This window comes from Crinia signifera, chromosome 1 (genome assembly GCF_055691185.1).
Source record: "Crinia signifera chromosome 1, ASM5569118v1, whole genome shotgun sequence".
NCBI classification, from domain to species: Eukaryota; Metazoa; Chordata; class Amphibia; order Anura; family Myobatrachidae; genus Crinia; species Crinia signifera.
The window spans coordinates 435,093,303-435,107,243 of NC_139217.1; the positions used below are offsets into that span (position 1 = coordinate 435,093,303).

Sequence of the window (13,941 nt, forward strand, 5' to 3'; positions counted from 1 at the left end):
GGACCGGATCAGGGAGGTCGGACGGTCTGTACATACGATCACGTCCGACCTCCCTGTATGCATATGCCTGCCACCTGACAGGCATATGCATGCAGACACCGGGCGGGCAGCGGGTCCCTGAGCACCGGCTGACTGACCTGGCCGGGCGGTGGTGCATGCGGGCAGCGGCCAGCGGTGGTGGGGGCGGGCGGCGGGTGCGGTGAGCGCTGCTGACCTGGCCGGGCAGTGTACTTACTTACATAGCAGCAGCGGGGACGGGCAGCGCAGTGGCGGCTATTATATTTTTAAAATAATTGTCAAATGACCGGCCGCTCTCTGATTGGCTGAGAGCTCTCCGGCCAATCAGAGAGCGGCCGGTCATTTGACAAGTATTTTAAAAATATAATAGCCGCCACTGCGCTGCCCTTCCCCGCTGCTGCTATGTAAGTAAGTACACTGCCCGGCCAGGTCAGCAGCGCTCACCGCACCCGCCGCCCGCCCCCACCACCGCTGGCCGCCCCCACCACCACCGCTGGCCACCCCCACCGCTGGCCGCCCCCACCACCACCGCTGGCCGCCCCCACCACCGCAGCCGCCGCTGCCCGCCCCCACTACTCCTCACCGCCCTGCAGCTCCCCGGGTTTTTTTTAACATGGGATAAATCGCATGCGATTTATCCCATGTAAAAAATGGCACATCAAGTGCCAAATTGTATGTGAGCCTCCCGGGGAGCTGCCGGGCGGCTCGCAGGTAAATTGGGTCCGACTTGGACAAGTCGGCCTAATGTATGGGGGCCTTTAGGGGCAGATTTATTAAGCTTGGAGAAGAGATAAACTGGTGATAAACTGGAGATAAGGCAAAAGGAGATAAAGCCCCAGCCAATCAACACCCAACTGTCTTTTTCAAACACAGTTCATTGGCTGGCACTTTATCTCCTTTTGCCTTATCTCCAGTTTATCTCTTCTCCAAGCTTAATAAATATGCCCCTTAAAACGGTCATTCTATACTGCACCAATCACCTATACACAGTGAATTTTATTTATTAATAGATTTTATAGCGCAGCAAATTCCATTGCACTGTACAATTGGATGTGGTCATTTTATAGGCAGAACCAACAATAAGCCTGAACTTGCAATATTACTAATATTTACACAGCATCAACAAAATTCCATTACGCTTTACAACTGTGATATCACTGAGACAGTAAGCAAAAAGTAAAGGCGACTCACGTCTCTATGATGTCACCAACTCCTAGAGCATCGTCAGGATGCTCGTCATGAATGTAGTACTGTATATCATATACACAGGTCGCCTCCAATCGGCATTAAGGCAGCAGGAACACTGTGGACAAGCACTAAATGCAGTAACCTCGTGGAGCGTGCTGTGTAATAGCATGACTTACAGATTTATCTCTTGCTGAATGAGCACAGCATCAACCCGCAGCTGAGGTATTTTTATATTTGTCTGCGCCTGAGGAGTCCGACCAACCTCTCAAGCAGCACGGAGCAGATCTGAGGTTTTTTTCCAGTTTCACTTTTAAGATAAATGTCACTCTGATGGCAGCTGCCACTTTTACGCATTTCAGCATCTATTAAAATATCATGTGAAAGAGATTTTCCTGAAGAGCCATGTCAGGCAGGCTTAAGCCATGGAGGTAAAACAAAAGCTAAGTATTTAGGATGTGAGCGTTGCATTATTTAAAGGAATGCGACGACAGTATTACAGATGTGTTCTAGTGACACGCCAAATCTCAGACACATGCTTTAATTGGCCTATAAGTTAATGAAATAAGCTACAAAACATGTATTTGGTAGAATAGCCTAAACTAATTACAGCAGGGTGAGTTAGTAAAGGGAAAAAAAATATATAAATACCAAGGGGGCATTTTCAATCCCCACCGCTATTTCCAACGGGGGAAATAGCGGCGGGCGCCTATTCAATGCTGTCTTGCCTGACAGCATTGAAGAGGCATATTGACAGAACGGGCCCGTTGTTGATAACGGCCGTGAATTGTAGCGATCAAATCCGAATCTCGATCCTGCCTGGCGATATGCGGTTGAGCAAAACGAAAACGGGTCACGGCTGTTGGGACAGATTGACAATCGTGACCTTCCTAGAAAACATTTTTTTTTTTTTTAAATACAGCAACTGTTTTTTGATGATATACTTCTATCTTTAGGCTGAATTTTTAATAAAGCGAATGTCTGCCTAATAATTTTTAATTACTGCGAGCTGACAGATGCTTCTTATAGCGGTGTCTGTGGATCCCTTTGTTATAACCATTGAAATACAATGTTTTTGGTGGATGTGTATAGCCATTCTATGACATAATAGCTCTGTGTGCAATGATTGTGTCATACAACAACAGGGCCCATCATGCACTGCATGTCTTGTGGCATCATCCCTAAGTTGCCTGAAGCCTGGATGACTGGTAAGTGCTAGCCAACGTTTGCGAATAAGGTGACACAAGATGACGCTTTTTTTTAATGGTTATAAACTCTATTCAATATACAACGATCACCATTATAAACCCCCATATAAAATACTATTGATACTAATATTATAAAATACGAAATAGCTTATATTGTGTAAGTTATCCTTGTTAATTCAGCCTACTTTCTAGTCAGTCCCTGCCCCAGTTGCGTTTACAAGGTATATTCCCTACCACATACGCACACACGCACACACACACGCACACACACACACACACACACACTCCATTCTAGGGTTAATTTTGTTGGAAGCCAATTAACCTACCAGTATATTTTGGGATTGTGGGCGGAAACCGGAGTACCCGGAGGAGACCCACGCAAGTACGGGGAGAATATACAGAGAAGCAGCTGCTGTCATGTTTAAATCCCACCCTGTAACATGGCAGTTAGGAGCTGATGGTTTGGTACTTTATCTCTCTACAAGACAGCGGTATTCAATGAGAATACCTGCGAGGTGCAGCGAATCCTTTTTAGGATTCGCTGCACATCCGCCACGTTCCGGAGCCAGCGGGCTCCGGTATTCAACGTGTCAGGGGCTCGCTGCCCCTGACAGGCGAATATGAGCTCCTGCGGCGAATGCCGCAGGGAGCCTGAGGAGGGTGCCAGGCAGAGAGATGGAAGTCTGCCCCTGAACGTTTGTGGGGGGCAGGTGGGCTCCCCGGGTGCCAGGCAGCACAGGCTGCCCCCCGGGGGTGCCAGCAGGGGAGTGTATATTCACTATACCCGATCGTAACGATCGAGTGCAGTGAATATATGAATATGTAATGAGCGGCTCGGCTCCGGCGCCCCCTGCTGGCTGCTGTGTAAAAAAAATAAAAAATAAAAATATTTTTTTAAAATTAAATATATATTCATGTGCTTACAGCAAATGAATAAAAGTAGCATGCCCCTCCTCAGAATAAAATTCCCGATTTTTTGACACCAATTGTAAAACACAAAACACTTTATTTTAAAAGTTCACCTTCCACTTCACCATAAAAAGATAGCGATTGCTACTCGGTGAATCATGGCGAAAAAAACCTTCAAATGTATTCGCCATGTGGTCATTGAATAGGGTGATTCACCGTTTTTGTCAAAAATTCGCCAAACAGCACAAATTCGCCATAAAAACATGGCGAATCAGGCTCATTGAATACCGCCCATAGAGATGAAGCCATCCTCATCTACCGCTTTAATAGGATTAAGTGAGTAATGGGATTACTCTGCTAATCCCCTACTATATTGTTCTGTGTATTGTATTGCATCTGAGAACAATAGGCCTTGGCTCAGCATGGCTCACCATGGCTATCCAAAGATGGCTAGATGAGGATGGCTCTATCTGTAGTACATAGACCCCCTATTTCCAAATAGTCATGGAATTCCCTGGCAATATATAAATACTTACGTAGAGTCAGATTCTGAAAGAGGCACATCCGTGACAGACTACTTCCTTCCTTCGAGGGATGCACGTGACGTTTGCGTGTCCCCATAAGATGGAGCGCCTCTCCGCCAGCTCTTGGTGAACGCAACAGTTGGAGCTACCGCACTAGGTCTTGCTGGTTTCTCTTTGTTTAGGATTCAAGAAATATATAAGGAGCCTCCTTTATATTAGTACAACATCAATTATTATTACTGTTGAGGGGGTGCAGCCTCAGACATTAAATCGATACTGAGACTCTTGCCAGCGGAGGGGATCTGGCGAGGCATGGCTCTGTATGAGAGGCACTCCATCTGCATTTTGACAAATTCGCTTGGCACTCAAAGGGTTAAACCTCCACAAAACTCCTGCAAGATGGCACAGTTCTGCATGGCTCTTTAGTTAGTGCCGATATGAAAAATACAGACCATTAATAGAAGGATCGATCCGTACACAACAGCAATCTCTGTTCCTGTGTTTATGCTAATATGCTACATTCGCAGTTCACTATTTCCTTCTTTGGTATATGTGAGTATCCTGTAATCCACCACTTGTGCCAAAAATCCCACTTGCTTCGGAATCAGGCCCATAGTATGAGAAGTATCTGCTCAGTATTATCTGAAGAAATGTGCAAAAATAGGGATTGTAGCAGAAAATCAGGGACAGCTGGCACATTAGTGCCACAGCGCAGGATTCCTCTTCTGCATGAGTCTGCAGGTTCCAGCATTTGTGTAAAGCTGTTCCGAGGATCCGCTCTGCTGAGTAAATTCAATTTTAAATAAACCTCTAAAGAATATAAGAGGCAATACAGCCACACTAAGATCATTTAAAAGTAGCAACTTTTAATTTGCTCTTTCACAGTTCATAAGTAAGCAGGTCACGCAATCATCCTTAATACTCTAATTCCCACCAAATGCAAACACATTTGCTGTGTCTTGAATATAACCGCTTCTGCATCCTCCATATTACACTTGAAAGTGTAAGATATTTATACAGAATAAATTCACATTCAGCGCGGGATTCAAGATTAAAATGTGTTGCGTTTTACACTAAAGGCAACCATACACTTGGGCCTTTGGAGGGCCATATGGCAGCTCATTGGGAGACTCCCATATGATCTGGCACTTGATGTGCTACTTTTACATGCGATGAATCGGATGCGATTGATCGCATGTAATACTTCCGGGGAGGTGAAGGCTCTTATTGGCGGCCACCCGGGAGTCAAGTACAGGGGAATTCTCGCGAGAGGTCGGTAGGTCTCGCAGGATTCCTCTTAATCAAAAGCAGCCGGTGACTGTCACTCCTAATCAGCGACAGCCGTCGGAGCGTGGGACGGCTGCAGCAGGACAATTTGTAAGATAAATTGGTACTCTTTACCTAGAAGGGCGCCCATCGCGGGCATCGCATGCACTAAAAAAATCGCATGCTTCAGGGTGCCTATTTGGCCTCTGTGGGCCATTTAACATTGTTTCCTATGGAAAATCGGGTCAATTGAGACATTGAACAGGAAAATCGGGTCAATTGGGACATTTAACATTGTTCCCTATGGGAAATCGCGGGCATCGCGTCGGTCGCATCGCATGTGATTTTTTGGTCGCATGCGATGCGACCGACGCGATTTTTGTTTACTAACGATGCCCACGATCAAAATCGTGGGCGCCCTTCTAGGTAAAGAGTACCGATAAATTTTTACATATGGCCCCCGAAGGATTTTTTCCCCATACAAATGGTCCTTGGCAAAAAAAAAGGTTCCCCACCCCTGACCTAGGCAAAAAATCTGCGACTTTTGGCATTTTTTAGGTTGCATGTGAAATCGATCTATTCAATTTGACAGCCCATATTTTGCCTTATGCGAAAAATTTGCCAGTGCCGAGAAACACCTGGATAGGCAATTTTTTCTCCAATCCATGTGTTTTCAGAGAAATTGCGCCTGTTTCTGCCACTTTTTGAGGTATTTTTCACCACTGCATTTTCAATAAAAAAAAGTGAAAAGGCAAAGAGGAAAGATGCCTTCAATAGTGGCGAAAACAGCTGCAATTAATTAATCACAGGGAGAATTTGTCCCATTTTTAAAAAACGCAACTAATTAAATACACATACAATAGACACATTTCTGGTGAAAAATATGTGAAGCTGATGCCCAGCACTAACACTAGTGCCAAGAATCTTGCACCATATGGCGCATTGAGGCTAAATGTAAGAGAACACTTCTGTATTCTTCTATAGACAGATCTTACGGTCTTCACCACAGTACATGTTATACAGTGGCTGATTAAGATACTGTATTCCATGGGACATACACAGTGGGTCACAAGACTATTATAATCTACAGATACAACACACATACACAAAAACATCTATGAATACTCTTTGCTTACATATAATAAAGGGGACACCGATAAACATATAAACTAAAGCTAAACTAGAATATGTTCTAGTGCTCATAACATGGATATTTTAAGCAAAACCTCCTATAGAAGTCAGGAAGCCTGATAGCGATAAAGTTGACGGTGATAACGCAGTATCCAATCAGCCTCCAACTGCCATTGTCAAACCCAGTCTGTAACTTGACAGTTGGGAGCTAATTGGCTGATGTGATATCACTGGGCACATTGGGGCAGATGTATTAAGCCTGGTGAAGAGATAAACTGGAGATAAAGTGGAAGGAGATAATGCACCAGCCAATCAGATCCCAACTGTCATATTTCAAATACAGCTGATTGGCTGGTGCGTTATCTCTTCCAAGTTATCTCCACTTTATCTCCAGTTTATCTCTTCTCCAGGCTTAATACATCGGCCCCTTTATCACCTTACCAGGCTTAATAAATCTGCCCCTGACAAGCTGCACCCGATAATGTACACAAACCCCCTCAGAGCTGGAGTCCTGACACTACAATAAACTACTCGCCCAGGAAGAGAGGTGGTAACGGGAGTATTTGGGGCTCCTATGCAATTATGGAGGTGGAGTAGGGTGACGGGGATTTATTGCAAAAATTAAACATTTGATTTCTGTCGCAAGGTATTATACAATAAAAACATAGATATGTAAAATGTTTTATTATTATATAAAGAACAAACTATGATAAATTGTAAACAACTAGATATATGCTAAAAGGGTACTTGTGAGTTATCCGGGCTGCCGATTTTGTCCTTAAGTTTGGTTAACTTAAGGACACCCGACCGACGCGATGCCCACGATTTAGCTCCAAATCGGGGGCATCGCGTCGGTCGTGGCCGTTATAAGGGGCCGCGACGCGATGCCCCCGATTTCCCATAGACAGTAATGTTAAAAGACACGATATCGGGGGCATCGCATCGGTCGTGGCCGTTATAAGGGGCCGCGACGCGATGCCCACGATTTCCCATAGACAGTAATGTTAAAAGACGCGATGGACCCGATTTCCCATAGACAGCAATGTTAAAATAAAATTACAATGTGAAATTGGGCAATATGTTTTTTAAAAAAATGTTTCATGGCCCCCCACCACCGTTAACGCCACCCCGCTATTGACGCCAACCCGAAGCGTGGCGAGCGCAGCGAGCCCGCGAGGGGCGGCGGTACGCGTCCTCCGACCTTTTCATGCCCTACTATCCACTAGGGCGTGGAGTGAGAATAGAATAGTGTGGCGAGCGCAGCGAGCCACCGAGCCCGAAGCGTGGCGAGCGCAGCGAGCCCCGCGAGGGGACGCGGACACCTGTGAAGCCCGCAAGGGCACGCGGATACCTGTGAAGGTGTCCGCGTCCCCTCGCTGCGCTCGCCACACTATTCTATTCTCACTCCACGCCCTAGTGGATAGTAGGGCATGAAAAGGTCGGAGGACGCGTACCGCCCCCCTCGCGGGCTCGCTGCGCTCGCCACGCTTCGGGTTGGCGTCAATAGCGGGGTGGCGTTAACGGTGGTGGGGGGCCATGAAACATTTATTTTAAAAACATATTGGCCAATTTCACATTGTAATTTTATTTTAACATTGCTGTCTATGGGAAATCGGGTCCATCGCGTCTTTTAACATTACTGTCTATGGGAAATCTTGTCGGAAATCGGGTCCATCGCGTCTTTTAACATTACTGTCTATGGGAAATCGTGGGCATCGCGTCGCGGCTCCTTATAACGGCCACGACCGACGCGATGCCCCCGATTTCGGGCGCGATGAAAAAATCGGCAGCCCGGATAACTCACAAGTACCGCTAAAAGTAATGTTACTCTATGCTCTGATGGCATAAATCAACACTACATGGAGAACAGAAGGATAAAAACAAGATCATCTATTCTATATATATGTCTAGTGTTTGATTGTGTGTCTCAGAAACACTGCCACCTGTTGGCAGGGAGTGAAGCTATATCTCTCAACATGCACAAACACAGAGGCAATCACAAGGCAGCAGACTTTTGAAGCATATGCTTCAAGCGTGCTTACTAGTTTACAATGTGCACCCCGTTTGAGGACTTCCATATTGATGACACAAACAATGAAAAAACAGCCAAACTGACTACAAACATTTTGCCTCTTTGCTACAGTGAGTGCAACACATTGCAAGCCTTGGTTCTTAGAGTTTCAGGGATTCCCGGCTATGTTCTGCCAAACATCACCACCTTATAAGAGATCTCTCTATAGCCAAACATTTTTGTTTGTTCGCTTCCTTTAAAGCCATAGAATACTGTTGTGACTCAAAAATCTTACAACCGACAATGGTAGCAGCATACAATCACACTCGAATGGTGACACTGTGAAATGCATTTCTCCGGACGAGGCCTCAATTGGCCAGTAGATGACATCACATGATGATATTATCCCAGCATAACGGAGCTGTCGTTTTTGGTGGCTTTGAAAGAGATCGGTCAACTTTTTCCGCTGCAGTAACAACCTTAAAAAATGGTAATGTACAATTTCCCACTGTGAAGCTGAAAACAGCCTAGACCGCAGAATGCTCGAACAGGATGACCTGTGTCTTGGCATCTGACGGCGACTGTCTGAGCGGCCTTATTAAGTCAGTTTCAGGACTTGACAAGGAGTTCTGAGGTGTAAGACGTGTAGGCTCCGTCATTTGGTACCTGCCAGACTGGTAGCAGCTGTAATACTCCAGCACGCTGTCTCCTTGGTGTTCATGAGTCGGAAGTCTCCTCTTCAGTTGAATTACTTTAGCTATAAGAAAAACAATGGCAACACAAGCCAGTAAGAAAAATGAGAGTAAAACGTGAAAGGACTGATTTAGACTCTCAGCCTTCCGCTGGCATATAACAATAGGCTTGAGGGAAACGGTGACAATGTCTAAGGGCAGCTGACCATCACCGCCACTGGTAAAATTCACTGGTGGAAACTGTAGCAATATCTCGCTGTGTGACCGCTTTGTAGTACTCTGCAGTATACTACTCTGTGTATTGCTACTGGATTCCAGAACGGTTAATTGTTTTGATAACATTTTGTGCGCACTTGGAGAGCTTAAAAATAGTTTGTATGTGGCACTTTGCACATGGCTATGCATCGACTCAGATGTTGGCGAATACCCTTCAGTGGTCCTCTTGGGTAATGTGCTTGGGGTGGTGACCGGGCAGTTTTCAAATTTAGTCAGTTTGACATTGCCCAGTGGCCGATTTCTCAGCCTTGGCGGAGTCTCACAATGTATGCTAAATCTATATGAAGAAGACAAGAGAAAGCTTCTGAGACCTAACAAATTGCACCCACAGTGCCACGGATTGTAGCTGGCTTGAAAGTAGGATAAAGAGATAAGTGGCTGAAGCACTCGAGGCCGGAGAGATGTCAGGTTATTAAAGGCAAGATTGAGGACTTTCAATGAAGCCCCCATCTTCTCAAATGTGTCCTCCGCTATAGCCTTTACCCCATTTCTGTCCAACTGCAGGTACGTCAAGTGATTCAGGTAAGTAAAAGTCTTTGAGTCAAGGGTACGCAGCTCGTTCCGACTTAAAATTAAATGTTTGAGATTATTCAGCCCATTAAAAGACTTGTCGCTGATTGTTTGGATACTTGCATTCTCTAAAAACAAATACTGCAAAGCGTTAAGTCCTCTGAAGGCAAAATTGTGTATTGATTCAACCTGGTTGTTTGACAGGGAAAGTCTTTTGAGACCCGACAGTAATCCCAGAGCATTGGATGGGACTTGCATTAAACGGTTGCCTTCGAGGTACAGATTTTCTAGGTTTTCTAGGTGATGGAATGCAGAGTCAGATATCCGTGAGATATTGTTATTAGCTATATTTAGAGTATGAACGCTAGCCATCCCCAAAAATAAATCACTGCCAAGGAAACACAGTCTGTTTCTTTGAAGCGCTAAGTGGCGGACAGATTTAAGATGCTTAAACAATCCCTGAGCAAGGGAGGAGATGTGATTTTGTTGAAGATGCAAATATTGGAGATCCGAGAGTGCATCAAACATCCCAGCATCTAAACGCTGGATATAATTATCATTTAGGTACAGGTAGTAAAGTTTTCTCAGAGAAGAAAAGGCCTTCGGATGTACATAAACAATTTTGGAATTGTCCAAATAGAGTACCGCTAGCTCCTTTAGATCTGCAAGTTCGTTAGGGCTCACATTTGTAATGTTATTGCCACTCAAATATATGAGAGTGGTTGTTTTGGGAAAGTTCCTTGGCACAGTGGTTAGGCCCAAGCCACGGCAGTTCACTTGTTTCTCCAAACAGATATGGCACACAGCAGGGCAGCAAGTGACGGGCTTCTGTAGGAGTATCACACAGACAAAGCCATACAGAGACACTCGCAGTGGGGGGAGAACAATTTCAGATCTGTTCACGTCCCTTTGTTTGCTGCTCATAATTGTTCTTGCTAGCAAAAAGCAAAACAAAAATTAGGAATACATTTAGTCAAATGTTTAATTTAAGTATAACAAACGTTCACGCTCTGAGATAGGGAAAATTAGAACAATTTAGTAATAACCCTTTTAATGGACTTTATAGTATGAGAACAGCTGATTACATTGGACAGTTAAGATTGCAAGTAGCTGACTGTTTTACGATTACTACAGACAAGTTAAAGTTTTGTTTCCACCTTCCATGGTCTATTTCCCACTATGACACACAAGTAGCTTCACAAAACTATCAGCCAAGAATCGGTGCTGACTTGTAATAACCACACAGTCTTTAGCAACTAGCTCCTGCAGTACAATTATTATTTCACTAATGTATCAAGTATTCACCGCACATCTTAGATTGTAAGCTCATATGTGCAGGGCCATCCAACCCAGAACTTTATAAAGCCACCTGCGTGTATACTTTCAGGCGCTATATACTCTCCCCTGCTGTTGACATGGAATCCCAATGAATCCCCTTAAGCAAGCAGGGCTGAGCATCCAATCAGGTGGGGAACTCCATTGGAGGTTGGCCCTGATTGGGTGAGAAGAGTCCCAGTGACTAACAGCACTGGGACTCCCTAAGTAGCAGGGGGTTGGAAGGGGGGGGGGGGGAGGGTATGCATCTGAATACAGTATATACACAGTGGCTTCTTCAGTTCAGGGTTCGAAGTTGTTTTTTTTTTTGGTACTCTTTACCTAGCACGGCGCCTACGATGTCCATCGCGGTCATCGGGGGTAAAAAATCGCGGGCATCGCGGCCATCGCATGCACTAAAAAAACGGGTGAGACGCGATGCCCACGATTTCCCATAGGGATCAATGTTAAAAGTGTGATTGGACGCGATTTTACTGTTCAATGCCTCAATGCCCGCGATTTTTCCATAGGAAACAATGTTAAATGGGCCACAGAGCCCTAATAGTCCCCCTGAAGTCTGAAATGGCCCCCACAATTGTTAACGCCACCCCACGATCAACGTGAACCCGAAGCGTGGCGAGCGCAGCCCGCGAAGGGACGCGTTTACCTGTGAAGGTATCCGCGTCCCCTCGCGGGGCTCGCTGCGCTCGCCACGCTTCGGGCTCGGTGGCTCGCTGCGCTCGCCACACTATTCTATTCTCAACTCCACGCCGACGTGGATAGTAGGGGTATGAAAAGGTCGGAGGACGCGTACCGCTGCGCTCGCCACGCTTCGGATTCACGTTGATCGTGGGGTGGCGTTAACAATTGTGGGGGCCATTTCACACTTCAGGGGGACTATTAGGGCTCTGTGGCCCATTTAACATTGTTTCCTATGGAAAAATCGCGGGCATTGAGGCATTGAACAGTAAAATCACGTCCAATCACACTTTTAACATTGTTCCCTATGGGAAATCGCGGGCATCGCGTCGCACCCGTTTTTTAGTGCATTTGATGGCCGCGATGCCCGCGATGGGCGCCGTGCTAGGTAAAGAGTACCTTTTTTTTTTCTAACCCCTACTGGAGAAAAGGACAGAGCTGCAGGGGAGCGTGTGGTGAGGTAAATATGTATGTTTGGGTGTGTGCATGTATGTTAATAAAGCTCTACTTTTCTGGAGGTCAGTGTGCATTTATTGCAACATTGACCATGCTGTGGGACTGCATTCGGGTACTTGTGGTTTTCCAAGGAAGGCTTGGTAAAACTTATTGTTCCACAGCATAATGCAATGTTAAATTTTAGTTCTAGTTTTTTTACCAAAACTCAGCCCGGCATCCACCATCCAGTGGCACCAGGCAAAGCCTGTATGGGTGAAGCCTGCAGGAGCCCCCTTTATTTGGGGAGGGGGTTCCCACTCTTCCAGGTACCCCTTTCAGGGCTAACTGGTTGTTTCGGCAGTCCCTCATATTTTTGGAACCAGGACAGGTCCAAAAGCCGGTACTGGTTTCTAAAATACGGGGGGGGGGGGGGGGGGGGGGAAACCCATCACTTTTTTCCCCCGCACTTGGGAAACCAGGAGCCTGGGGCTTGTTTTTCTCGGGAGGGGGGAGACCCATGCTGTTTTTTTTTATTACAAATTTTTTTGGACAGAATCATGCGCAGATCTATTTTGCTATTTTTTTATTAATGTTTAGGGTACAAGTTGACAATTTTTTTCTATGAGAAAACATCTTGATGCGATTTTGAATGTGCAATTTTCTGGTCAGGGCAAAACGTTCTATTTTTTACCGCACACTACTACATGTGCGATTTTCTTTAAAAAAAAATTGCACCCTATTACATTTCACCCCTAGTGTAGCTAGCACCGTTCTACTGAAGAATAATACATACTGTAGCACATTGCATAGAAGTAGTAGTGGATAAATTATAATTACAGATCTCTCCCATATATATTTGATCTATTATTTCCTAAAAAGGTGCAATGCCAGGTGCAGGAGTACTGTTAATGAAAACCTGCAAATTTAGGTACTCCTGGTCACTACAAACGGACTGTATTCTGGCATGACATGCATAAAGTACTATAGATGCAGTAAACTACGATTTATTACTTTTCTCTCGATCACTCCCTCCCCAACTGTATAAGATTCGTAATTTGGGTTCTACATGTAAAAAAATAAATAAGAAAATGGAATTTGAACACTGTTACATCAGTAAACGGAGAACTTTTTCCACTGGAGCAGTATCAACGGCTTACCTCACCCATTCTGTAGACGGCAGCATTTAGATTTTATATGGGAAAAAACAGCTACACGCCCATATATTTCCTCTTCTAAAAGTAAGCTAATGAATAAACAAAGCATGCTGCAATAAAATAAATATGCATCTTACCCCAAAACTGATGTTCATCTTAGAAATGATCTTCCAGTTTGATTTTTTTTTTTGTATCTATGAAACGGAGCAGCTGCAAATTATGAGAATTTTTTTTTTTTTGGTTAAGATTCGCTATGCAGGAAATGCCTTACTCCCCATTGGTTCGCTGAGCCGGACAGGATACAAAAGGTTACCATGGATACAGGAAATAGGACACAGGAAGTCATTTCATCCGTGCGAGTGAACTATTGTTTTTTTAAAACAAAACTGGGGAACTCTTAACCCGCTTATTATTGGAATTGCAGAAATGATTATATAAAGATCTGTTTAACAAATATTTGAAGAATACTTAAATCCCCATACAGTGGATAATGAGTAAGGGTGCAATCACCCTAACCATATTTATGCAGATTCTTTCCTCAAATCTTCTTTGAATTTACACAAAGCCTCATTTTCTTTACAAAGGAATGTGCATAACAACTATGGACAG

At 44.8% G+C, this 13,941-nt stretch overlaps 2 protein-coding genes across 7 annotated transcripts in view; both read right to left on the reverse strand.

Annotated features, from left to right (window-relative positions):
• The window catches only part of IPO11 (importin 11), a 376,178-nt gene that overhangs the window by 88,789 nt on the left and 273,448 nt on the right, over positions 1 to 13,941 (reverse strand). The window lies entirely within an intron of this gene.
• Positions 8,007 to 13,576, reverse strand: LRRC70 (leucine rich repeat containing 70). 2 transcript variants are annotated; one of them, XM_083153196.1, is made up of 2 exons: positions 13,470 to 13,576; positions 8,007 to 10,665 (listed from the first exon to the last, which is right to left on the reverse strand). In XM_083153196.1, the coding sequence occupies exon 2, from the start codon at positions 10,652 to 10,654 to the stop codon at positions 8,780 to 8,782; it is 1,875 nt and encodes a 624-aa protein (XP_083009322.1). In that variant the 5' UTR covers positions 10,655 to 10,665; positions 13,470 to 13,576; the 3' UTR covers positions 8,007 to 8,779. The 2 variants fall into 2 exon arrangements, with proteins under 2 accessions (XP_083009322.1, XP_083009331.1); XM_083153205.1 differs by having other exon boundaries at positions 8,007 to 10,661; positions 13,470 to 13,562.